The following is a 24147-nucleotide window of genomic DNA, read 5'->3' as shown; positions in this document are numbered from 1 at the left end:
AAATGTTGTCACGTGATGCAACTTTATCAAGGTGAGCTGTGAGGACCGCGTCCGCGAAACAGCCTCTTGTTGCCAGGTCGTCCACGGAATAGCCAGCAGGTCTACCCCAGGCCAGAGCCTGCAAGAGTTTGTTTAGAGGCAACCGACAAGACTAGGTCTTCATGTCAGCAAGGCTGTTGACGAATCAAGCTAGGCCGGGCTCATATGAGCTGGTCGCTTCCACCGAGGATCGCTCCTGGACTCGGTGAGCTCCACCCATAGCTTTCCTCTCAGCGCCACCGGCACAAGTCTGCCCGGCCTCGTACGGCACCGAGGCAACATCTTCACATGTACCAGCAGCAACGAGACAGGGACAGCTTGAGTGCATCAAATGTCACATCTGAGCGCAGCGGAGAGGGGCCAAAGCTCAAATAACGCGGCGATGAACCACTGTCCACTCCTACCAGGAGAGTCGAGCAGGTCGTCTGCAGCATCAGCTTTGAGCCCATCGGTCAGCATGGCCGATAGCACCCAAGGCGAAGATTCCATCGAAGGTCGATCGCTTCTGAGCGCTTCAAGTCACGAATCTACAGGCGCTTCAGAGTCTGTGATACGCGACCCCAATGCTGATGACGCGGCGCCAACAGGTGGCAAACATGGAGTCGCAGGGACAGTTGCGAGTTCAGGCGTTACTGAAACTGTCAACGGGGCCGGCCCGATCAGCTTTGCTCGAGTTGGGCAGCTGCTGCATGATACCCACGTGTCCATCTCAGGGCAAAACGTGGCCGCCACCGACCTCGGCTCAGACGCTGAAGATTTTGACGCCCCTATCACTCTCGCCGCCGATCCACGCTCGCCACCTGCTGGCGTATTCTCGACCCTGCCTTCGGCGAGAGAGCTGCTATTAACTCCTTCTACATCGTCCCCCTCTATCGTTGTCAGTGAATCCGACGCGCCACAAGAACAAGTCGAGCGAGGGTCTCGAAGATCCTCCATGGCCGATTCCGAGTCACCCGCGGCGCAAACGCGAGGCAGCTCGAGCGAAGGTTTACAGCTGGAACCTTCTCACGTCACCAAACTGCCTCAGAAGCTGCTTCCTCCCTTGGTTGCCGACTATGCATGTCCTATCTGCTTCGAAGCGCCGCGCAACGCAGTTGCCACACCCTGCGGGCACGTCTTGTGCGGCGAGTGCTTGTTCCAAGTGGCCAAGACGGAAGCGGAGAAAGCGGCAGCTGAAGCACGCTCACGTCGCGCCGCATTCATGCCTGGATCATTTGGGGATATTAGCTATGCGACCCTTCTCCGCCAGATGGAGCCTGTGACGGCTCGCATTCGCCGTGTTCTGGCTGAAACTGGCATCCAGCCTTTGCCCTCTGCCACCGCGGATCGCATGGCAGCCCTCCTTGCCGGCGATATGACTGCTTTGGGTGACGCAGAGGAGGCATGGCTCGCTGCAGCACGTGCACATGGCGTACACTTGAGGATGCAACAAAGTGCGCCTGCAGAGCAGGGCCCGTTTCACCATTTCCGCGCTCTTATGGGTATCCTCCGTTCTCAATTTGGCAGTGCTGGACCTGGTATCGACGGAAGCGGCAGCAGCGGCGGTGCAAATGGAGGGCTGGAAGCAAATCGTGCGAACGTCGGAGATTCATCTTCATCGGCCGATGCACCGGCTCAGGTATCTTCCTCCTTGACTCGTCAACCAGGTACACGCCGCATCTCCGTTGAAGATTTGGATCCGATGCGCCACGCCTGCCCCGTCTGCCGTACACCCATCAGTGGTGGCTTCTTTGGAGGATTGAAGAAGAAGGCTGTACAAGGACTCAGATTCAAGCATGGCAAGCCGTCGGACACGCTCGAGCTTCGTTATGGCAAGGAATACGCAGACGCCATGCGCCCATCGACGCTCGCCACCGCTAGCAATGGCCCGCGTGCGCCTGGTGCCCTCCTTGAGGGCAAGAGCAAGGGAAAGGGAAAGAAGAGGCAACTGACGAGCAGCGAAATGGACGCGAAAAGGGCAGCACAGGCGCTGCACGGGGGGAAGCCGGCCATCATCGATCTCGCCGGCGACAGCAGCATCGAGAGTGGAGAGAGCATCGCGCCTGCGTATAAACGCAGGCGCTGTGGGACTCGAGGCTCGCGTATACGCGCGGGCGAGGACGTGAACGGGTCGGGCAGTCCGAACGCCTCTTCCAGATCGAGGATAATAACGACGGCAACGGCGGCCAAGAAAGGAGGGTCGAGGGAAGATGCCATCATCGTCACTTGATTTTGGCCTTCCGTGGCAAGGCGAAGGATCTCGAGGACGATGCATGGCGAAGAGCTATTCATCAGGGACGATACCTTGGATCTCAGCTGATGCTGCACAGCAGCTCTGGTCGGTGTCCGGCCTACACATTAGCATTACTTGTTGAATACCTCATTGTACTTATATACACCATTGATTGGCATGACATTCAGTCCCGGAGTGAATTGTGCTGCAGCACTTCTACCTCTACGTGCGATGCATAGAGTGCTTCAGGGCAACCGCCGTGTGTGCGAGCCGGTCAGGCCTTGTATATCACATGTGTCGAGAGTTGCGGGCTTTGCGGCACTCGCCTCCGTCCGTCCTACGGCACATTACGTCCTTCCGCTCGCATTTCTCTCATCCCAATGCACGGCGTTACTTGTTGGCGATCAAGGTCCCGCACCGCCAATTGCTTGTTGTTGCCTGTTGTTGTGTCGCTTGCCCTCGATCTGGCACTCGGGCTCCCACTTGCTCACACCTGCGACTGCCACCATTGCAAACGAAACGCGGCGCGTGAGCAGCCTGGTATATGATACAGACACGAGTCACACCAAGACTTGTGCGGGGTCTGAGTTTGTTTGCGTGCCTCGATACCCACGCTCTGATTTTAACCACTCGCTGCTAGGACTAGAGACGATTACGTTTACATCAAGCAAGCAAACAAACACGCAAAGCAAGCAAGCAAACAAAAACACAAGCGAGCAGAGAACATCGAGAAACACCACTCGGATGTGGTCAAGCAATGCATTCATTGACACGTGCCGAGAGCACATCAGGCGTCCTCAGGCTTTTTCTTGCGGCTACCCAAAGAACATTGTCAGCTTGAGCGGATTGGCTCTGTGCAGAATGTGTTCTGCACGCTTCCTCCAGAGTCGAGAGTTTCATGCTGATAATTCATTACGGAAACGCAGGCACCAAACCGATTCCCATAAGCCCGCCCGCATCCTCTGTGCTCCATGGCTTTACTGACTTTAGCAGGAACAGACCGCATCAAAAACGGTGCTGAGCCACTACTTGGGGGGTAACTTTCAGCATACATACGCCACATGCGCTCTTCTCTTCTACTGACTCTTGCCGAATGAGTTTGGGGCTTGAGGACAAGCAAAGAGCAGGCCATTTCACTTGTCTCAAGCAAGTGGCGCCCGCGTAATTACCACGAGCAACGGCCTTCGGTGGCTTCAGATCTGATCTCTTGCCTGCATATAAAGCTCGTGAGGCCTTTCCAAAATGATGGACAGATTCTACTACCTTATCGCCCTGCAGCTCAGAGGCCTTGTCCGTAACTGCGTTCCCCCGCCCATCATGCGTCTCGCCCCGCGCCTAGGTGCGCTCTCCATCATCTTCTCGCTGCTCGCGTCGGGGGCTTTGTCTACCAAGTTCTTTGCTCAGCCTCGCGTTCCTCCCGTCTCCCGCGACGACCTCGATGTATGGTTGGTAACGCGAGAGGCCAGTGCGGTCAAGCAACCTCGAGACTCAGACTACGCTTCACCCATCATTGGTGGTCTCGCCCTGGAGAAAGGATATCTGCTCAGCAGGGGAGAAGTGGATAGAGAGCGCAATTATGCTTCTCCGATCATTGGAGGTATCACTCAAGAGAAGGGCTACATCGTACGGAAACGAGATGATCCTGTGATCTACACCGATGGCAACTTCCCAGCGCCAAACAAAACCTTCACAATCACCGTGAGCAAGGGGTGGTATGCACCAGGTGGGCTTATGAATCAGAGGCGACGACGCTACTAGCAAATTTCTGAATCTATTTACTCTGGTAGACGGCTTTGGGAGGATCCACTATCTTATCAATGGCCAGTACCCTGCTGAAACGTTGGTCTGGGACGAGGACGACTGGGTCCAGATCACTGGTGAGTACGACAGTTGAGGAAGCCCTTCATAATTCAATTCATTGACATTCTCCGGACCGATCTACAGTCATCAACAATTCAAGCACACCGTTCGCAATGTGAATCGCCTACTCTTCGTTCGTTCGTTGGACCGTGTTAAACTGCTGATATTTTTCACGCTTGAGTATAGTCACTGGCATGGTATTTACCAAATCGGAACTCCTCGTGAGTCGTGCAGCTATGGCGGCGAGGCTTGCATGCACTGAATTGCTTCAACTCGCCTTTAGACATGGACGGCGTGCCTGGCGTAACGCAATGGAACATTCCATACGGAGAGCAGTATGTGTATCGCTTCCAAGTCAAAGGCCAATACGGGGCGTTCTGGGCTCACAGTCATACCCTAGTACGTGCTGAAGCACCCTGTTGCTTTTCCTTCGATTACGCTAACATTTGATTCTGCATTCTTCCGATATGATAGGGTTACTACAGGTCAGCTCGTGCTACTCTTGGCGGTGAAGCTGTTTGGAAGTCACACTGAAGAACGATGTGCAACCTCGGGGCTCATTCAGTGATGGGCTTCGTATGCCGATCTACGTCCGGCCCAAGAGCACACGGGTGCATCTGTGGTTCAGGTCCGCTGTCCAGCACTGGCTTGGTGCTAATGTGTGACTTTGCTTCTACAGGCAAAGCCATGGTCCTTGATCTCCAACGACATTGACACGATCAACCAGCTGGAATGGGCCGAGGGCAACTACTCCGTCCACTTCCGGACTGACCAGTGGCACATCACTGCGGACGAGATGCAGCTCGAAGTTCATACGACGGGCGTGCCTCCAGCATGTATGGATTCACTGCTGATCAATGGTCGCGGGCGCCAGTACTGCCATGACAACTACACGGCCGTCGTCCAGCCTGTCACCAACATCCTGCTGGCGCAGAACTCAGATGTGCAAACTAGGTTCTCGTCGAAGGGCTGCCTGTCTCTGGTCGCTCCCAAGCATGGATTCGATGCGATCACCGTGCTGGATGAGTACTTCGGCGGCAAATGCCAAAATACCACGGCGCCGATCACGGTGTACAATGCCGGCGCGGCGCTAGCCGCAGGCCGGCGCTATTTGTCACTTCAGATCATCGATGCAGAGACGAATTGGTACTCGAGCTTCTCGATCGACAACCACAGGTATGTACTTTGCCATGCGCCCATGGCACTCAGAAGGCATCTAACCCGTTTCTTCTGTGACCTGGCAGGATGTGGCTCGTCGCTGTCGATGGGCTGTACGTGCAGCCGAAAATTATCGAGTTCGCGCAGCTCACGATCGGCGCGCGGATCAGCGTGATGATTGAGCTGGACGAGTCGAAAGCGTACCAGGATTGGCCTATCCGCTTCACAGGGCTCCGTGCGCTGCAGCCGATCGAGGGGTTCGCACTGCTGTCGTACAACTCGAGCGTCGGCGACACGGTTACGCCGAGCATCGACGACGGGTTCAACTACCTGCACAACCGCATTAACTCGTCGGTCACATACGGCGGCGCGATCAGCACAAGCGCGATTCAGTGGAACCAGTCAGCCGATATTCCTTTCGAGCCGTCCAGCGCGGTTCCGACGTATGCCAATGTTACGCTGCACGCGTACATATCTCAGGGCTCACTTAACGTGTGGCAGATTGCGGAGCAGCCGATGAACACTGTGCAGGCGGACGAACGGGATCCGGTGCTCTTCCAACTGACGGAGGAAGGCAAGAGCCTGGAGGACATTGACACCAGCATGATGCCGCTGAGCCCCAAGATCCCTGACGGCTCTGTCGTGGATATCGTCATTGAGAATCCACCATACAGTATCGTCGGCAAAGTCAGCCTTTCTTCCCCATTTCTGTGAAGGCCATCTTTTACTGATCTTTTCGTTCGATTTTCCCAGTCCAATGCTCCGCACCCATTCCATCTGCATCAGTGAGTGGCGACGTTAGCCAAGTGCCGAGTACAACTCCCCCACTGACCGTCCCCGTATCGGCTACACAAACCGCAGCCACCATTTCTGGGTGATTGGACAAGCTTCCGGTTCGTTCGCATATGACACTGTCGAAGAGGCGCAGAACGCCGGCGTCAAGTTCAACTTCGAGTGAGTGAATGGGAGCGCTGAAACGGCGCTGCCGTGCAAGAAGGGTGCATAGATGCTCATCTGGCTGCCACATTTGGACGCAGGAACCCGCCGATGAGAGACAGCTTCGATATCGGTCCGAACGCGTGGACGACGATCAGGTTCGTCGCGAACGCTCACGGTGCCGCGGTCATGCTGCACTGCCACATTGTGAGTTGCAGCGTAGGCGAGAAAGTGAAAGCAGGTGACGAGTTGTCAGTGACATCGCACGGCTTTGCGGCTCACCGCTTGTGCAGGACGACCACCTGATGCAAGGTATGGCGACCGTGATCCTTGAGGGGATTGACACGGTGCCGCGCGGGACGTTCTCGAGCAAGTACACGGCACAGCCGAGCAATTTCCGCCTAACAGAGAATGACCCGGTGCAGGCGGTTCTGGAGGAGTCGTGGCAAACGGGCTCGCGCAGCGGCATCTGGCCCGCGACGGTCGACCCGACGAACGCGTGGGGCGACCCGCGCAGCGCGGGCCATTCGCTGCAGAGCGTCGCGAGCGCCCTCAGCGTCTCGCGTGCCGTCGCGCTCGGGCTGACGACGCGTGCTGCCACGAGCGCGGCTGCTACAGCGACGGGCCGTGCGGCGAACGCTGCTGGAGCCGGGTCCGTCGTGACCGGCGCCGAGTCCAGCGTGGCAGCTACGGCCCGCGGCGTGCTCGCCGCGCTGCTGTCGCTGCTCATTGCCTCTGCTGCGGGGCCTTTACTCGTGCTCGCCTGATGCGGTATCCCCTATTTCATCCTCGCCTCTCTTCTCTGTGCGCCTTTCTGTTGTATCACAGCATTGCATCTGTGCTACTTGTCTCTTTCTTCGCGCGTACGCTCTCCCCCTCTTCCTCTCGCTCCATTCGGAAATGCTTCTTCGCTCGTCATTATCGTTGCAAGGACATGTACTGTTCTTCTCTTCCCGGACACTGGCTACCCCACGTCGGCCCGCCCGGCGCTGCATGCTTCTACATTGTGATGTGTGTAGATAGGTGTATTGTACGCGAGCGGAGCTTACGCGCTGTGCGCGTGTCGTTGCTCAGAAGCTTGACCCCTGCCGTCCTGCACCTGGACGCCCTGTGTCAGATGCGATGGAGGACTGGCTGGGGGCAAGTCGCAGACCGATTCTTTTTGTTCCCTTTTGCGCGGGCCTCCCAGGCGCCATACCGACTTCGAGTCGAGATATATACATGGGAGAGTAAGTTTCTCGGCACCAACACCTTCGGGTGCTGTTTCTGAAGCAAACCTGCACGCCACTGGCATTGTTCCCCGTGCCTCTCGCGGGAAGGCACGAAGAATACGCTCTTGCCGCTCGCACTCGCTGCCGCCGTCTACTAACTGTCAGCAGTCCATCTCCAGAATGCGGTGGCCTGGTGGGAAGTGAGAGCTGCATCCCCCCGCTCCTCGTAGCGATGACCACCGGCTCGCCTATATGTGTGTTTACATGGTCGGTCTGTGGAGCTGGGTTGCAAGAAGCAGCCTGTCGGACATCCGCGTTGCGCCCCGCCGGCAATGCGCTGCAGTGGCTTCGCATTCGGTGCCAGTCCTGAGAGTTCCGGGGAGCCTGCTCCAAATACCCATGAAATGCCACTGGATTCGGGGGTGCACTAACGCAAACTGGTGGGGGCGATCGCCGGCTCAGTCGACTGAAGCGCACAAAGGAGCACTGCAGCCGTGTCGCACCCGGCCAACCGCTCTGGGTGAGTTTCAAGAAGAGTGGATCCATTCTTTCTTTCTTTTTCGCTGACTTGTGGGGGCTCACAGGCACCGAAGAGCTGCCGTGGCGGCTCCCAAATCAAGGGCAGCCCAGTGCAAGGATGTGTTACACAGTCCTGGCGTCCGAGATCGCCGCTGGGTGGAGCTGCGGCAGGCTCGAGGCGGCAATCCACCATCAGCAGTCCAGGGCAGGCGCAACGTTGGCCAGAGAGAGCACAAATAAGAAAGAAGGTCTGGTGCTGTGCCGCTGTTGCGCCATGCAGGAGGAAGGCGTCGACAAGGAGAGGAGCCGAGTTGAATTGTTAGAGAAGATCGAGAGTGTGGGTGCGGGTGTGCACAGTTTGGCGATCGCCGCTGCCGGCACTGAGCCCGTGTCCTCTGTCCTCCGCCTCCTCCGCTGTGTGTGGTGCGGTAATTTGGTTACGGACGATAAATCCAATCAAGTTTCGAGCAGTGCATAATTCTATGAGGGCTGGCTGCTATTTGCTGCGTTGGGTTGGATAGGGACTGCAGACATGTGCACCCGTGCAGGCACATCCCTGCCAGCCCGTATGTAGGGCAGGTCATCCCCGGTCACCAACCTCTCTTGCTAGTATCCCGCCCACGCAGCCGGCGACGACGACGACGACGACGCAGCTGCTTCCCTTGACGGACACTACCATTTGCGGTGAACGAAGCCATCCGAGTCCGGCATCCATCCCCAAAGGAGAGGGGAAAAAGGAGAAAAGAGAGATTGACCAAGTTTCGAGCGTCGTGCTCTTCTCACAAGTCTTCGGCAGGCTCTGCAATTTGCGCCGGCCGGCCCACAGGCGCACAGCACACAGCCTCTCGCACTTGCATGCTCCTAGCAGTCTCGCACTCAGGGATCTGCCGCCGCAGAACATAGCAAGGAAAGGACGCAAGCCCGCGTCGACAGTGCCCACGCCCGAGCTGGAGATCGGGTAGAAGAAAGGCAACACGGCGACTACTGCTAGTAGTCTTGCGACTCACAGCGCGTACATGCACTCCACTCGGCCATCCCCACTCGCCATGTCCAGCCGCAAGCAGAGCGGCAAGAACAGGCAGATGACGAACCAACCGCTGCAGAATCGGGCAGAATCGAATGATCCATTCCTATCTCGCGCACCGTCTTTCGACGATGGCGACGAGGGCAACAAGAACCCCTTCGCCTCGGGGCTATCCTCTTCCTCTTCCTCGTTGGCAGCAGGAGCAGCACACGCACACGTAGCTGCAGGAACAGGAACAGGCGGTGTCTCCATGCAAGCGGCCGACAGCGACGCGAGCGGCCACTCAGCGGCCACACGCAAGCTGCACCGACTGCTCATCCCGGCCACCAAGGACCTGCAGCAACAGCAGCAGCAGCTGGCCGCAGACGCAGCATCAATGGGCAGCAGAGGCACTAGGGTGCCCGCGGGCCCCATCGCGGTGCGCGAGGATGTCTCGGACTCGCTCGCGCGCCAGCGGCAGCGGCATCCCCTCGCCGTGTCCGCCAGCACGCCACGCACGGACGCCTCAGATGAGTGGGCTTCCTTTGGCAGCCCGAGCGGCAGCGGCAGCCCCCTGACGGACTTGGGCGCCGAGCTCAGCGACGCCACGCGCTTCTCAGCCATCCGGCCGCTGCCGGAGCGGCCGGTCAGCGCCATCACGGACCTCAGCGTCATCACGGACCACAGCGTCAGCACGGACCATAGCGCCGTCACGGACCACAGCATCATCACATACCACAGCGCCGCTGCCGTGTCGTTGCAGGACGCCGTTGCCAGTGGCAACGGTAGTGCGTGGAACCATTCCGGCGCGCTAGCCGCAGCAGGAGGCTCACGGCATCGCGCAGTGCCATCGTCCATCCCACCGCCATCGGCTGCGGCATTGATGTCTCGCTCGAAGGGGTCCCATGCGCTTGCACAGGAGGCCAAGGCCAAGCATGTCCCGCCCTCGACTTCCCGCGCCGAACAGGGGCTGGTACCCGGGGCAGGCGCGGAAAAGTGGCGATATAGCGGCAACAGCAACGGCGGCGGCGGTGTCGCGGCACCCGCTGCCGATGACGACGCGTACACCAGGCGCTATGGTCACTGCACCACGCTCTCCGCGTCCGGCATCGCGGCGCTCACGCCTGCTGCGCGCAAGCGCACACTCAACCGCGCCGCAGCCGCAGAGAATGCCAGTCCTGTCATCGGCTCCATCAGCGCGTTCGCCAACGTTTCGAGCGAGTCGCTCCCAAGGGCACCCGGCGGCGGCACCCAGCGTCCGTCGTCCGAAGTGAGCACGTCAGACGACGCCCACTCCGTCGCCTCCTCCCGCGGTGGCACGAGGAGCGGCGGTCCACGCAAGTTTGCTGGGCACTCGCCGCCCATGCCGATGATCAACGACAAGTTCAACCCGCGCCCGCACACCTTCTCCATCATCGGCTTTGACAGCGCCTACCCCCCACCCGCGTCGAGCACCAGCCACAACCACGGCAGCAAGAAGCCACTGCTCGATGGTGCAGCAGCTGCTGCTGGCTCCCGTTCAGGCTCGGGCCCCGTTTCACTGCCAGCGGTGCAGAGCCTCAGCTACGGCCACTGCAACGATAGCACCACGCTGTTCCATTCGCATGCCGACAACACCGGCGATTGGGGGGACGACAAAACTTACCCAATCACTGCCCCCGGCGATGGCTCGGGCCTCATCATCGGTGGGCGGAAGATGACGTTCCGGGACATTGTCAACATGACTTCTGTCAACCCGTTCAGCTGGGACACCATGGACGGCAAGCCCGAGCCGGACGACGACCTGCACGACCCGGAAAAGGTCGACGACGCAAACGCCTCGCGCTGGACCTCACGCGCCATTCTCAATATCGGCTCTGTCTCGATCCTTAGCCTCGGCCTCCTGATGCTCTTCGCGGGTTACCCGGTCCTCAGCCACTACTTTGGCCGGCAATACAGCAACCAGGGCGGCTTCGGCCTCGGCGGTACCAACGGGTCGGGCCAGGTGTCGAGCGTCCCCAACGTCCGCACAACGCTCATTGACCCCGACACGCCCAGCTCGGCCAGGACGCGCTTCGGCACAGACGGCCAGACGTACAACCTCGTCTTCTCCGACGAGTTCAACACCGACGGCCGCAGCTTCTACCCCGGCGATGACCCCTTCTGGGAAGCGGTCGATCTGCACTACTGGGCCACCAACAACTGTGAGTCCGCGTCCCCCTTCCGCTCTGCATGGCGCTGCGCCGTGCTGCGCATGTCCCTCTTCTCACTTTCTCCCTTGTTCGGCTACTGTCGCTGACCGGCCTGACGACGTGTCCTTACTCTTACGTAGACGAGTGGTACGACCCCGCGGCGGTGACGACTGTGGACGGCGCACTGCGCATCACACTCAGCCAGCATGAGGAGCACAACCTCAACTTCCGCGGCGGCATGGTCCAGACGTGGAATAAGTTCTGCTTCACCGGCGGCATTGTGGTCGTCTCCGTCCGCCTGCCCGGCTTGGCCAAGGTCCCGGGACTTTGGCCTGCGATCTGGATGATGGGCAACCTCGGCAGAGCCGGCTATGGCGCCACGCTTGAGGGCACGTGGCCCTACTCGTACGAGACGTGTGATGTTGGCACGATGCTCAACCAGACCAACTGGGCCATGGGGACGCCGAATCCGGACACGCTCAACCTAGGCGACTGTGCGTTCAATTCAAAGGTGTGTTTGCTGCTGGCGCTGCTACTCCCTTGAAGAATGCTTGGGATCGGAGGATGTTGCTACTGACCAAACTCGGGCCTTTTGCCCATACAGCATTTCACCCAAGCCCTATCGTATCTGCCGGGCCAGCGTCTCTCAGCTTGCACATGCTCTGGCGAGGACCATCCGGGCCCCAAGCTGTCGGATGGGTCTTACCGCGGCCGCTCTGCTCCCGAGATTGACATCTTCGAGGCTCAAGTGTCCGAGGGGGAAATGAAAGTCTCGCAGTCGGCTCAGTTTGCGCCGTTCAATGCGTACTACAAGCTCGTCGCTGAGCCAGACCTGATCGGCTTAGGGACGGTCATGAACACCTACACCGGTGAGGTCACCCAGCAGGCTGTCTCAGCTGTCACGCCGACGGACCAACACGCGACGCAGTACGCGGTGGATCCGCTCACGGGTAGGATGACGAACGGCACTTTCTCCGAGTACGCGGTCGAATATGAGCCGGGTGATGACGGGTACATCTGGTGGGAAGCCAGCGGGAAGCCCGCTTGGAAGCTCGGCCCGGAGTCGCTGGCTGCCGACCCCTTGTCCAAAATCTCCAGACGTCCCATCCCATCGGAGCCGGTGAGTTTTCGCGAGTCATCCGTTCGGTGCGATACTGCTGCCTAGGCCTGACGCTTTACGACCAACCTCGCACTGGCTTTCAGCTATACCTGATCATGAACTTGGGCATCTCACAGAATTTCGGCACCCCCAATTGGAAAGGTCTCAAGTGGCCCAACATGATGGACGTCGACTGGATCAGAGTCTACCAATTGCCAGGCCAGAACGTTGGCTGCGACCCCTCCGACTACCCGACTAAGGATTACATCAACCGTCATATCGTGGCTTACACGTGGGTAGCTCATTTCTGTAGACCGGCTGCGTGTGCATCCAGCTGACTTTCGTCGCACCCACTAACCCTGTACAGAAACCCCAACCTCACCACCTGGGGCAACTCACCAGAAGTTGGCGGTTACGGCCAGAACTGGCCGCGCAACAAGCTCTACTCGCAGGGCTGCTCGGGTCCCGCGAGTACTACCCCCGGCGATCCCCTCGTTGCGTATCAAAAGGCGGCGTACGTGCCCAAAGCAGAGGTTGGAACCACGAACCCGTCCCTCTGCGCCGTCACCCAGAATACCAAGAATGCGTGATCAGTATTCTTCCATCCCCCAAACCTCTAGCCTTCCGGATCCATCCCATCTTATTTCATCTTTATTCGCCTCGCGTTGCCTGCCAAAGCACCATAGACAAGCTTTCGTTGCAACAGGCTCCCAATCAGTAGATCCCTGCCTCGGTTATTCTCAGCGCTTGCTGAACCCATCGCAAGCCTTGATCCCGCACGAACAATTTACGCTTCTCTAATCTTCCAGCCCCATACAACTGCATCGACTTGGGACCCATCACATCCCACCCACACATTGCGCCGAGTCACTGGCAATCTGCAACACCATCATGCTTACCCTGCAATACAAGCGCCTCCTTTAGATGGGAGTACAGCTTTACAATTAGAGTCGCATCCTCTTGCTAGCATTCGGTGCCATCGAAGGGTACAGGAATGTGCGACTCTGCACGATTTACGTGCACACGTGTAGACACAGTTAATTACGAACTTGTAAAATTCAATCCAGAGGTTCAGAGGGAGACGAGTGTGCACAGAGTAACTGCCTTCAGTTTATATCGGTGGTCGCGTTACATGGGCTCCACGCCTTTCCTCAACAAGTATAGATCCAATCGAAATTAGAGCAAAAGAATGATACAGAAGAAGGCGAAGGTTCCAACGAGCTAGATCGGTTTGCATCAGGCTCTCCGACTGCGAGTGCTACGAGTAACGCGCGTGCGCATCGGCATGTTCTCGATGTCGACAGCATCTGATGAGGGGGCATCCTCGGTGACACGAGCTTTGGCTGCTTTGGCATCACCGCCGACGACCACTTCGGTGATGGTGGCCGCAGCCTTCTTTGCGGCCGTGCGTACAGCCGGCTTGCGTGCCGCGCCGCGCGGCGCTTTCTTCGATGGCGCCATGGGCGAGCTCGCCTCGTTGTCGGCCTGTGCGGCATCCGAGCTGGGGACCACGTTTTCAGAATTGTCAGCGAGCGGTGCCGCGTTCTTCTTGGCCTTGGACGTCACTGCTTTCCCCCGTCCACGTTTAGGAGCTGCTGTTTCAGCTGCAATCTCCACTTCCTGTACCTGCTCTTCCTGTTGCTGTTCAGGTTGTTCTTCAGCTGCAGGCTCAGCTTTAGCCACGGCTTCCACCTCTTTCGTTGCCTTTCGACCACGACGAGTGGCAGTCTTCGGCGCTGCTTCCTGCGCGTCAGCCTCCGGCTGCTTACGAGTCTTACGAGTCTTTGCCTCTGTCTGCACGGGAACGGCATTGGCTGCTTCGGGTACCTCGGCCTGCTCCCCTGGCACAGCTCCCTGTCCTTGAGCAGCACCGGCAGCACCCTCAGGTTCGTTTGCCTCGCCGGGCGCGTCGTCGTCTACTATCGCAGCCGCCTTGGCGGCTTTGCGGCCCCTTGCCGTCTTCTTCCCTTCGGTGTTTGCCGTCGCCGCGTCAACTGCTACCTCCCCTGGCACTTCAGCCTCATCTGTCTTTTTTACCACATGACGCCCACCTCGCAGCGATTTCTTTGGCGCAAGCTTTTCAGTAGCAGTCTCAGGGTGAGAAGTAGACGAGGCGGCGGTGTCTTGCTCGTCATGCTGAGCGGTCGCCTTGCTCTTCTTAGCCCGGGGTGTTCGGGCTGGGGCTCTCTTGGCTGTCGATGCAGCTGGCTTCTCTGCCAATGGCTCTTGTGGTAGGCTGACCGGATCCAACATAACGTCGCGCCCGTCAGATGCGGCGTCCATATCGTTGATGTCCTCTCGCTCCGTTGTCTCCTTTTGGATGGGGGTCTCGCCTGCAAGGCAATGGGGGGCGGCTACGTGCTCGCCATCAACGACATCGCTGGGCTTTGCGAATTCTTCGACCTCGACAGTTACATCCTTGGCTTTCTGAGCATTCGAGATGCGTCCGCGCTTTTTCAGTTGTTCCGTTGCAGGATCAGAGGTTGCCACTACTGGTTGCTTGCTCTCTTCCACAACGATGGCGTCGTTGTCTGATGTAGCAGGAGCTGGTGCTGATTCGGGCGTGAGTTCGACAATGGAGCCCTCACCGACGTCAATATGAGCGTCAGGTTGCCCACGCTGCTTGTCCTTGTTCTCCTCTTCAATGAGTGCAGCCTCCTCCTCCTCTTCAAGCAACATTAGGCGGTCCGTGAGAAGCTGGTGAAGAACAGTCTTCTCCTCTTCCGTGGCCTTCTCGAGCGTCTGCTGCGCTCCGCATGTGAAGCTAAAGCTCGTGACGAGGCTGCGACTTCCCTTAGCGGCACCGCCAGCGGTGCGTGGACTGTCACGGAAGTCACCGAGCGACATGCGAGCGCGAGAACGTGAGGCGAAGCCAGTTGTTTTGGCAGGCTGCGGCGTCATAAATGACGTCCCGAGCGGCTTTCGCTGCTTCGCAGGCGTTGTGGCCTGCACGTTCGCTGAAGCATCATCCCGCTGTTGTTGCTCCTGTCGTTCTTCGTTGATGGGACGAGAGGGCGAGGTGATGAGGCTCAAGCTGCGGTCAACCTCTTCCTCGTCGTCTGAGTCATCCCGAACTAGCGCTTGTCCTTGATCAGCAACCGCAAGCGCGACCGGCGTGCCTGGCGCACTCGCAGGCAGAGGAACGTTCGTTGGGTCGACTGACATGCGGCGGTACGCGGCACTGCTAGCGCGCAAGAGCGCTTCGGTGCGCAATGAAACTTTACGGTTGGATTTGCGCGGAGAGATGGAAGGCATGGACAGAGGGGTTGCTGGTGTTTGCGCTAGCACTTCAGTAACGTTTGGATTCATGTTCTGATTGTCGCTTTCCGCTTCCCTTTCGGCTTCGGCTTGCTGATCAATATCAACTTCGGCATCTGCGACGATGTTTTCGCCCCCCTCCACAGAGGCCTCGTCATCGTCTGCTTCTCCCTCGCTCTCTTCCTCGACCTCTTCAAGGAGCACAACATCTTCGTCCTCTTCGTCATGGGTTCCTTGGTCTGCACCATCGAAGAGGCTCGGGTTCTTCAGGTAGCATTCGGCGCCGAGCTCTTGGGCAGAAAGAACACGCATTGGGCTGACGAGGCCCAACACATCGATACCACAAGGTGTCGGGCCCATCTCGAGGTTAGCAGCGAAGCTTGCGCGTTTTCCTGGGTTGAGTGTACCACGCTTCGCAGGACTCGCCAGCGCGGATTTGCGTGGTGTGGACGCCTTGGATGAAGATGCGGAGGGCGAAATAAGGCGGATAGACTGCTCCGCTTCAGCGCCATTCAGGCGTTCCGTTGCGGCGAACAGGCCCGTTTTTGTTGGGAGTGCAGGTACTGGGCTGTACACCTCTGCAGCAGCCACGAGAGACATGCGGACGCGCCTGCGTGCCGGTGTTCCTGCCCCTACGTTGCTGCTGCGGCCCTTTCTTGCAGGACCAGCGTTGGCGGGGCTGTCGATGATAGGATCAGCTCGGACAGGCTGCTTGGGGAGAGGCGCAAATGTGCCGCCCGGATAGCGCATGCGGAAGAACCGTTTCGCAATCAAGAGGAGGTCACCTTCGCATAGAGGAATGAGATTCGACCCTGGAAACGCCGAGGGTGCCTCATGGATGCCGTTGAGATCGATGCCGTTCGAGCCAAGGACTTCGATCGATGCCTGCGAGCACGCGGGGGTGCCAAAGCTTGGTTCACCTTCCGAGTCCAAAGATTAGAATGCAAGTGTTACACACCTCGCCTGTATTGTCATCGAAAATGATGCGACAGTGCACGCGTGAGATCTCGCTCTTGAGGAATCGCACGTCATTCTCCATCGCTCTGCAACATAATAAAAATAGCAAGGGAATAGTGGGGCGTTAGTAGTCTGACACTAATGAACGCATTTTGCGAGAGCCATGTCGCTTGACACGCACCTGCCCATGGAGATGACATTGCGATTCATCGGGAACCGTTCCTTTTCGCGGCCTTTTTTATCTTCCAGGACAAGTATGCCGTATGTGTGCTCTTCAGCAACGTGTTCTAAACCATTTTGACAGCTCTGATCAAGTGAGTCAGTGCCCGTGGCGTCGGCTGGCTGGCGCCCGGTCATGGCGGAGGCAAGCAAAGTGGCGATGGCCGGTGCACTTTTGGATGCGGTCAGCTTGGCACTTGCAGCGGCAAGATGGGCTTTGAAAGTGCCAGAGGCCGTGCGGCGGAGGCCAGCCCCAGTGCCAGCGGTATTAGTGCTGCCAGAGGTAGCCGTGTCAGTGTTGGTGCTGCCGCCGACGCCCTGGGCCTTTCCAGTGGTGGAGCTCGCGCTGGGAACCCGCTGGAAAGAGACGGAAGGCGTCAGCCCCACACTTCGCTTGAGGGAGTCGAAAATGATGGGCAACGTGTGCGTGGTCGGTGTGGTAGAAAGCTGGTACGCTGCTCTCCACTCCGACGTTTGCTGGGGTTTGATTGACTGATGGCTTCTCGCAATATCGGCAGCGATGGTGTGGTCGAGCGAGGTCCAATCGTTGGCGAGGGAATTTTTCGATGATGATGACGACGACTGCGCCTTGCGATGCGTCAGTTCCGATGGCCTGGTAACGGCTGCTTGATGGGGAGGTGGGTCGGAAGGCAAGCACGAGAGGGACTGGGGAATGCAGGAGAGGATGAGCAGCGACAATGGAGAGATGGAGAGGAAGGGTTGGATGGTCGATCAACAAAGAAACACGCCAAACAAACACTCTCCACTTTTCGGTGCATCCGTCCAATGCGCGGCATTCCTTCGCGTCGCATCGCGTGTTGATGAAGAGTGTCACGTGACCCACCCATTTCTTGCACCAGCCGGATTTTGACATTGGATTGGCCGCCCATCTGAAGTCTGAATGGACACGGTCTTCTTCGGCCTGATGGACGACATTTGCTGGCCTGGAAAACAACTTGCAATTCCTGAAGTTGGCACTCACGGCTGAGGAGACAGGTGTGCGACATCATCCCGCTCTCGCTTGCACGCGGTCTCGGTTCCTTTTCCACAAGCTCACTGCTTAGGCCTTTCGGTGCGGACGACCGCAAGATGCCTGCGCCACTCCTTTCCACTTCGCAAGCATCTTACATTCTTAGCGGTCTTCTCCAGCCATTTGGGAATGTAGGATCTGCCTCGCATGCGCCAACACAACGCAGCGATTTACGACCTCTGCATGCTTTCCGCTCGATCCACCTGCAGACGGACGTTGTACCCACTGCGAACGCCTCCGCGCGGGTCAACCTTGGTGGGACTGACGTCACGGTAGGCATTAGCTGCCAGGTCGATATCGACACCAAAGGTATGGGTTCGAGCTCGGGCAAAGCAAGAGGTGGCATGGAATGCTCTGTTCAATTGTGAGTGGTAGATCTGGGACAGGTAGGGCCGCGTGTGGTCCAATTTGGAACGTGTTCAGGCACATGGGCAGCCGAATTCAAGGCCCCATTCATCATGCAGTGCAATCACCTTCCTCGCACAAATTGTATAGCTATTCATTGTCTACATTCTTTGCATCTGTGTGTCGTTCAGACTGTACACGATCCACGGCGGACTACATAAGCCTGCACAAAGACGTGCTGACGTTGCCGTCCTTCCTCTTTCAGCTCAAATGCCCTGGTCCATTCCCCCCTTCCGACACCTACACCATCACTCGACGCTCTTTCTGTCTCCCTCACATCTCTTCTCACAACTTTGGGTGCATCTGTTCCGCTGGACGACCTCTGCATCACTCCACCGCCCAATGCGCGCTACTGGATCTTGAACATCGACGCGTTCATCACTTCCCTTTCTGGTGGGAATGTAGAAGATGCGCTTGTGCTGGCCGCCAACGCCGCCTTGCAACTGACGCGTATCCCTCGCACAAGAGCGGTCAGCTATGAAGCCAATAGCGCATGCGCGGCAGCGGAAAAAGGAAAGGGCGCAGGGGCAGTCGCTGGCTCTGGATCCATTCTGGCCGGTGCGATCGGACTAGGAGCGGGCACAGATACCGTAGCACGCGATCCACTGGGCGTTAATGACGCACTTTCTCAGCGAGTGTCAAAGGCCATCGATTTCGAATTACTGGACCTGACTCCAGAATCAGGAGGCCGAACGCTGTCCAACCGCAATGACTTGCCCGTTTGTGTGACCGTCTGTCTGCTGCCGGTAGAACAAGGTGCACAGCCTCAGCCTGAGGTTGGCAGCAAGGCGCACAGCGTAGGAAGTGGCGGCAGCGCAGGTGCACATGCAGCATTCTCGGCATATGTGCTCGACCCGACGCTCGAGGAACAAGACGTGCTCGGCACACGCGTACATGTGCTCGCGGACAAGAACGGGAGGGTGCATGGGGTCCTGCACTCTGCGGGCGCGAGTGTCGAGGCGCCACCGCTCGAGCAACAAGCGCAAGCGGAGGGAACTCCCATGCAAGGCCGCAAGAGTGCGATGGTGACAAGTTCGGTAATGGGAACGGATCAGGCAGCTGTCCGCGCGGCTGTCCGCGCCGGTGCGAAGCATGCCTGCGCGCTCGCCGAGCTTGTCCGTGTGCAGCTAAGTGAGCAGGAGAAGCTGTGATGAGCTCAGCATCTGTTTATACACATCTGCATGTTACATTTTGAGGTCTTCGAGTATACAAAGGTGTTCCACAAAGTGAAGATGCATGCGTTCACCAATCGGTGCCAGTGACCTTGTTGACGGCCTCTTTCGCTTTGTCTGCCAACTGCTGCGCGACACTGGCTGCCGAAGAGGCGACGCTACCCGCATACCCAAAGCCGTCAAGCCATGGCGTCTCCTTTGAGCGCATCGCTTCAAATACTTGGATGTCCTTCTCGTGCTGCAGCGTTAGGCTGCAGAGGCAACGGGAAGAGTGAGAAAGCATGGTTTTCCCGAGGCGGGGGGGGGGGGGTCAGCAAGGCGCGTCCTCCGTCTTCAGCTCGTCCTTGCGGCAAGGCAAAACGCACCTGATATCGTCGAGACCATTGAGCAAGCAGTGCCTAGTAAAGTCAGAGATCTTGAACGCGAACGCGGTCCCATCATCGAGGAGGACGTGCTGCTTCTCGAGATCAACGGTGATCTGTTTGGCATCCTTGGCGTCCTGCATGACGCGCTGCACCTGATCGGGCGCGAGGATGACGGCGACAAGCCCGTTCTTGCCCAGGTTCGTGGCGTGGATGTCGGCGATGCTCGGCGCGATGACAGCGCGGACGCCAAAGTCGAGCAGCGCCCACGCGGCGTGCTCGCGGCTGCTGCCACAACCCCAGTTCTCGCCTGCGACGATGAACTTGGCCTCGTTCCAGGGCTGCTTGTTCAGCACGAAATCTGGCAGCGGCACGCCGGTCTGTTTGTCGTACCGGATCGAGTGCATCAGCGCGCTGCCGAGCCCGGAGCGCTGGATCGTCTTGAGGAACACGGCGGGAATGATCAGGTCCGTATCGACATTCGAGCGCTCGATCGGCGCCGCGTAGCCGCGTACGACGGTGAACTTCTCCAGGCCGCTGCCAGCGGCGGCCATCTTCGACGCGGGCACGTCGCCAATCTTGTCCCCATCCGTCAGCTTCTGTGGAGCAGCAGCGGAGACAGTGGTCTCCGGTGCAGGCGGCGGGACGGGCGGCGCGCCGAGATAAGCTTTCGAGTCGCTGATCTGCAGCTCAGGCGCCGAGGCGTCCGCGCCCACCTTGGTGTGGTCCGCGCCGACGAGCTTGCGCACGTCAGTCAGATAGCCGGTGACTGCGCACGCGGCGGCCATGGCGGGGCTCATTAGGTGTGTGCGGCCGCCGGGGCCCTGGCGGCCCTCAAAGTTGCGGTTGGATGTCGAGGCGCAGCGCTCGCCGGGTGTGAGCTGGTCTGGGTTCATGCCAAGGCACATCGAGCAACCGGCCTCGCGCCAGTCAAAGCCGGCGGCGGTGAAGATCTTGTCAAGCCCTTCGGCCTCCGCCTGCTTCTTGACGAGGCCCGAGCCGGGGACAAGCATGGCGTACATGTGCGGGGCGATCTTCCTGCCGCGCAGGACGCGCGCCGCCTCGCGCAGGTCCTCGATGCGCCCGTTGGTGCAGGAGCCAATGAAGACCTTATCGACCTTGATCTTCTCCATGGGTGTGCCTGGCTCGAGCGCCATGTACTCGAGCGCGCGGCTCCATGCGCGCGCCTGTGCCTCGTCTTTGGCGTTCTTAGGGTCAGGCACGCAGCCGGTGATGGCGACCGTGTCCTGCGGCGAATTGCCCCAAGTGACCGTCGGCGGGATGTCCTTGGCATCGATCTTGACGACGACGTCGTACACAGCACCAGCGTCCGTGGGGAGGCTCTTCCAGTATGCGACAGCGTCGTCCCACTGCTTGCCCTTGGGCGCCAGTGGGCGGCCCTGGATGTAGTCGAACGTCGTCTGGTCCGGTGCGATGAGACCTGCGCGGGCGCCAGCCTCGATGGACATGTTGCAGATGCTCATGCGTGCCTCCATGCTCAGCTTCTCGATGGCCGTGCCGCAGAACTCGATGACGCTGCCTGTGCCGCCGGCAGTGCCAATCTGGCCGATGACGTGGAGGATGATGTCCTTGCTATTCACGCCTGGCGCGAGCTCGCCGTCGACCTGGACGCGCATGTTGCGTGCGCGCTTCTGTAGCAGAGTCTGCGTCGCGAGCACGTGCTCGACTTCACTGGTGCCGATGCCGAATGCGAGCGCGCCGAACGCGCCGTGCGTCGACGTGTGCGAGTCGCCGCAGACGATCGTCGCTCCGGGCAGAGTGAAGCCCTGCTCGGGGCCAATGATGTGCACGATCCCTTGCCGGTCGTCTGTCATGCCGTAGAGAGTAACGCCAAAGCGCTTGGTGTTCTCCTCAAGCGTCAGCACCTGTGTGCGCGAGCTGGGTTCCTCGATGAACGTCTTGGTGCTCCGGTAGTTCTTCCGGCTCACCGTCGGCACATTATGGTCAACAGTGGCGAGTGTGCAGTCGGTGCGGCGCACCTTGCGGTTGGCGATCGATAAGCCTTCAAAAGCCTGCGGCGAGGTGACCTCGTGGACGAGGTGCCGATCGATGTAGATCAGACATGTCCCGTCCTTCTCCTCGCGGATCAGGTGCGAGTCAAAGATCTTTTGGTACAGCGTGCGTGGCTGTGCGGTCGACATGGTGGGCTGGCTGCTGTTTGAGCTAAAAATGGGGGTTTCCTGACGCTGGTAGCCAGTGGGCATGCGTATCCTTTGCTTCCGTCCAGCGTTTGCCGACGTTCGGATGGGTTGGCAAGTGTCCGAGGTGGAAGAAGATGCGATGCCATCATGCACTCCTTTTGCTTGTTTGTTGGTGTAGCGAGTCACCATGCATGTCCACCATCACCGTCGGTTAGATGCTGTGCGCGGAGAAAACTGGCGGCGGAAGGATACTCTCGGCCGAGAGCTCATCCACCTTTAGCAGACCCGCCCAGTAGTACATGACATAATCCTACTACATTTCACTTATCTCACTCATCCCTTTGTGCTTGCAGACGCTTGCTTGCTGCCTGACATGTTCTAATCGATCAGTTAAATCACGAGGAAGCAACGATACAATGTGTTGTACACGAGTGATCTATTGTCATGTACCCAATCTCATCGCTAATCTCTACAAAGACGTAAGCAAGCTCTCACCGCAGACTTTTCTTCTCGGCCATGCCGCAGCCAGACGCGTCTACATAGCGACACGTCATAGGTTGAAGCCAACAAGCCGTTCTGCCAACATGGTTCCAGTTTGCGCAACTGAGGAGCGGCATGGTCACAAACTGTTTGTTCGACAAACTCGGCGAACGTCACCCGTCAAGACTTAAGCGAGCCGTCAGGCATGCAACGCGTCCAGTGACGCTATAACCCTACTTCAGCGGACAATCTAGTCGACATTTGTCAACAATGCGGGAGTCGGCACAGACGTGTCGACTGATGCCTGTCGGACTACCCTTCTGGGTTGGGGGTTTGCTGCAGTAGTCGACGCAAGTGTGAACCGCACAAGATCACATCTCACCCTGTACGCCTTGTCACCTTCACCCTTTGACAGTCCCCTCCAACAAGCAGTCAGCGGGGGAGGAGGGGCCTCCTTCTACTCTGCCTACCTACTGACCTGGGCCAGCCTCCGGCTGCCAGCTGACAAGTGCGATGAATGCGCTCATACTGGTCTGCGCAACGTGATAATCAAATATGCACATCTACCGGCTCTCCGCTGGAGATGGCCGTGCGATGTGCTGTCCAGTGTCCGCCGTCAGGAGACCTCCGAGCCTGACGTGGACATCGAAATTGCGATTTCGGCACGTTGCGGCTTGCGCTGGAAGAAAGCTCGAGGTGGTGATGGCTTCTTCCCTGGGCGGCCATGTGCGGCTTCTCCTTGACCCCGCCCGCCTGCGGTGGATCGTCTCTGATAGGCCCAAGACTCTGAGCAATCGGTCCAATGCCTATGGCTGATGAGCGAAGATCATGGATGAGTAAGTCATGGCAGTCTACTACATGGTAAGTTGCTCAAGTAGGTGGCTCTGCCCAGGGCAGGCCTTGAATGTTGAATCTTTGGATGTTCACTTGGGTCTCAATAGCGTTTTGCCATTGATGTCGATCTGTACACTGAATTGCGAAGTGGAGCTCCAAGCCGGTGTCTGAGCCTGGAAGCCAGAAGTCTGGAAACGGGCAAACAACATGCGAGCCGGATCCGCGTGGCAAATGGCAACGAGGCCCATTTGAGAGCGGATCTGGTCCGCTATGTATGCATCGCAGCAGGATCAGCTGTTCGGTATTAGATCGCATCTCAGTAGCGGAATAGCCGAACAGACGATCGACAAGGAGCGTGCGAGACTGTCAGACGGACTTTGATATGGCCGTGGAAGCGTGGAAACGGGAAAGTGCAAGGGAATGGCTTACTGTACATGCCACTTACTATACCAGCCATGCTGCCCGCATGGCTGTCTATGTAGAGATGGCAATCATTGATGATCGCAAGTTTCCGATGGAGCGGCCCTTCGGTGCCCAATGCACGCTGACCCCCCATGGCCCGCGTTCATCCATATTCTACTCGTACTCTCCACTCAGGGCGTCGGCACACAGCAGGGGGTGGTCCCCCCCGCCTCCGGATCTCCGGGTTTGACGGCGCCCACACGTGGCACTTTAAGACATTTGCACTTGTGCCGCCAGCCAGGCCCGCAGGCAGTGTGCGCACAGTGGCACCTCCATGTTGTTGTTGTTGTTGTCCAGTTGGAGGTGGACGCTCTCCATATCCTCTTTCTTCTTTCAGCACAACTGCACACCACAGCCGCGTGGTCCTTGATTATTATTGGTGGTGTGGTAAACAAAGCAATCTCTGCAGCAAGAGCCGGTACATCTAACCGACCCGAACAGAACCGAGCCATGCCACTCCTTGCCTGCCTCGAAGTATGAGCGTGTTGGCCGTGCAATGTGCACCGGTTGCTCATCCTGAGCTCGATCAATGTTTCAGGAGAGTGTGCAGTGCGTTCGATTGCCCCTGGTTCTAGAATGCCAGGGAAGCTCACGTCTC

The 24147-nt window shown here is 58.4% G+C and overlaps 7 protein-coding genes across 7 annotated transcripts; 4 read left to right on the top strand and 3 right to left on the bottom strand.

The window, feature by feature from the left end:
• The first annotated feature begins 126 nt into the window (after window positions 1-126).
• On the top strand, window positions 127-2445 carry K437DRAFT_256987 (uncharacterized protein). Its single transcript, XM_013387375.1, has one exon. The coding sequence runs from the start codon at window positions 497-499 to the stop codon at window positions 2246-2248; it is 1752 nt and encodes a 583-aa protein (XP_013242829.1). The 5' UTR covers window positions 127-496; the 3' UTR covers window positions 2249-2445.
• Window positions 2446-3493: 1048 nt separating this feature from the next.
• Window positions 3494-6972, top strand: K437DRAFT_268726 (multicopper oxidase; the record flags this gene model as incomplete). Its single annotated transcript, XM_013387374.1, has 13 exons — window positions 3494-3974; window positions 4039-4128; window positions 4196-4226; window positions 4298-4332; window positions 4395-4510; window positions 4586-4596; window positions 4677-4722; window positions 4791-5287; window positions 5356-5956; window positions 6023-6054; window positions 6131-6223; window positions 6307-6412; window positions 6499-6972. The coding sequence occupies 13 exons, from the start codon at window positions 3494-3496 to the stop codon at window positions 6970-6972; spliced, it is 2613 nt and encodes an 870-aa protein (XP_013242828.1).
• Window positions 6973-7227: 255 nt separating this feature from the next.
• K437DRAFT_136459 (uncharacterized protein) lies at window positions 7228-7893 on the bottom strand. Its single transcript, XM_013387373.1, has one exon. It carries the CDS (start codon window positions 7768-7770, stop codon window positions 7276-7278), a length of 495 nt encoding a protein of 164 aa, XP_013242827.1. The 5' UTR covers window positions 7771-7893; the 3' UTR covers window positions 7228-7275.
• A 2765-nt stretch (window positions 7894-10658) lies between these two features.
• Window positions 10659-12798, top strand: K437DRAFT_224861 (glycoside hydrolase family 16 protein; the record flags this gene model as incomplete). Its single annotated transcript, XM_013387372.1, has 5 exons — window positions 10659-11121; window positions 11250-11620; window positions 11714-12229; window positions 12313-12500; window positions 12576-12798. The coding sequence occupies 5 exons, from the start codon at window positions 10659-10661 to the stop codon at window positions 12796-12798; spliced, it is 1761 nt and encodes a 586-aa protein (XP_013242826.1).
• Window positions 12799-13362: 564 nt separating this feature from the next.
• Window positions 13363-17454, bottom strand: K437DRAFT_274517 (uncharacterized protein; the record flags this gene model as incomplete). The annotated part of the gene is made up of 4 exons (XM_013387371.1): window positions 13363-16351; window positions 16425-16509; window positions 16599-17308; window positions 17401-17454. 4 exons carry the CDS (start codon window positions 17452-17454, stop codon window positions 13445-13447), a joined length of 3756 nt encoding a protein of 1251 aa, XP_013242825.1. The 3' UTR covers window positions 13363-13444.
• A 134-nt stretch (window positions 17455-17588) lies between these two features.
• On the top strand, window positions 17589-19285 carry K437DRAFT_256982 (uncharacterized protein). Its single transcript, XM_013387370.1, has 2 exons — window positions 17589-18036; window positions 18283-19285. The coding sequence occupies exons 1-2, from the start codon at window positions 17732-17734 to the stop codon at window positions 19226-19228; spliced, it is 1251 nt and encodes a 416-aa protein (XP_013242824.1). The 5' UTR covers window positions 17589-17731; the 3' UTR covers window positions 19229-19285.
• A 34-nt stretch (window positions 19286-19319) lies between these two features.
• K437DRAFT_268722 (putative alpha-isopropylmalate isomerase) lies at window positions 19320-21773 on the bottom strand (the record flags this gene model as incomplete). The annotated part of the gene is made up of 2 exons (XM_013387369.1): window positions 19320-19500; window positions 19615-21773. 2 exons carry the CDS (start codon window positions 21771-21773, stop codon window positions 19320-19322), a joined length of 2340 nt encoding a protein of 779 aa, XP_013242823.1.
• Between the last annotated feature and the right edge of the window lie 2374 nt (window positions 21774-24147).

The sequence above is a fragment of the Tilletiaria anomala genome (genome assembly GCF_000711695.1).
Source record: "Tilletiaria anomala UBC 951 chromosome Unknown K437scaffold_50, whole genome shotgun sequence".
Lineage (NCBI taxonomy): Eukaryota > Fungi > Basidiomycota > Exobasidiomycetes > Georgefischeriales > Tilletiariaceae > Tilletiaria > Tilletiaria anomala.
This window is presented reverse-complemented; position numbering and strand designations above follow the sequence as displayed.

Bases quoted from the DNA above. Each gene is read 5' to 3' on its own strand.
- K437DRAFT_256987 (XM_013387375.1), top strand. From the start codon at position 497: ATGGCCGATAGCACCCAAGGCGAAGATTCCATCGAAGGTCGATCGCTT.
- K437DRAFT_136459 (XM_013387373.1), bottom strand. From the start codon at position 7,770: ATGCGAAGCCACTGCAGCGCATTGCCGGCGGGGCGCAACGCGGATGTC.
- K437DRAFT_256982 (XM_013387370.1), top strand. From the start codon at position 17,732: ATGCCTGCGCCACTCCTTTCCACTTCGCAAGCATCTTACATTCTTAGC. The intron at 18,037-18,282 runs GTGAGTGGTAGA...TTCCTCTTTCAG, and splicing joins ATGGAATGCTCTGTTCAATT to CTCAAATGCCCTGGTCCATT.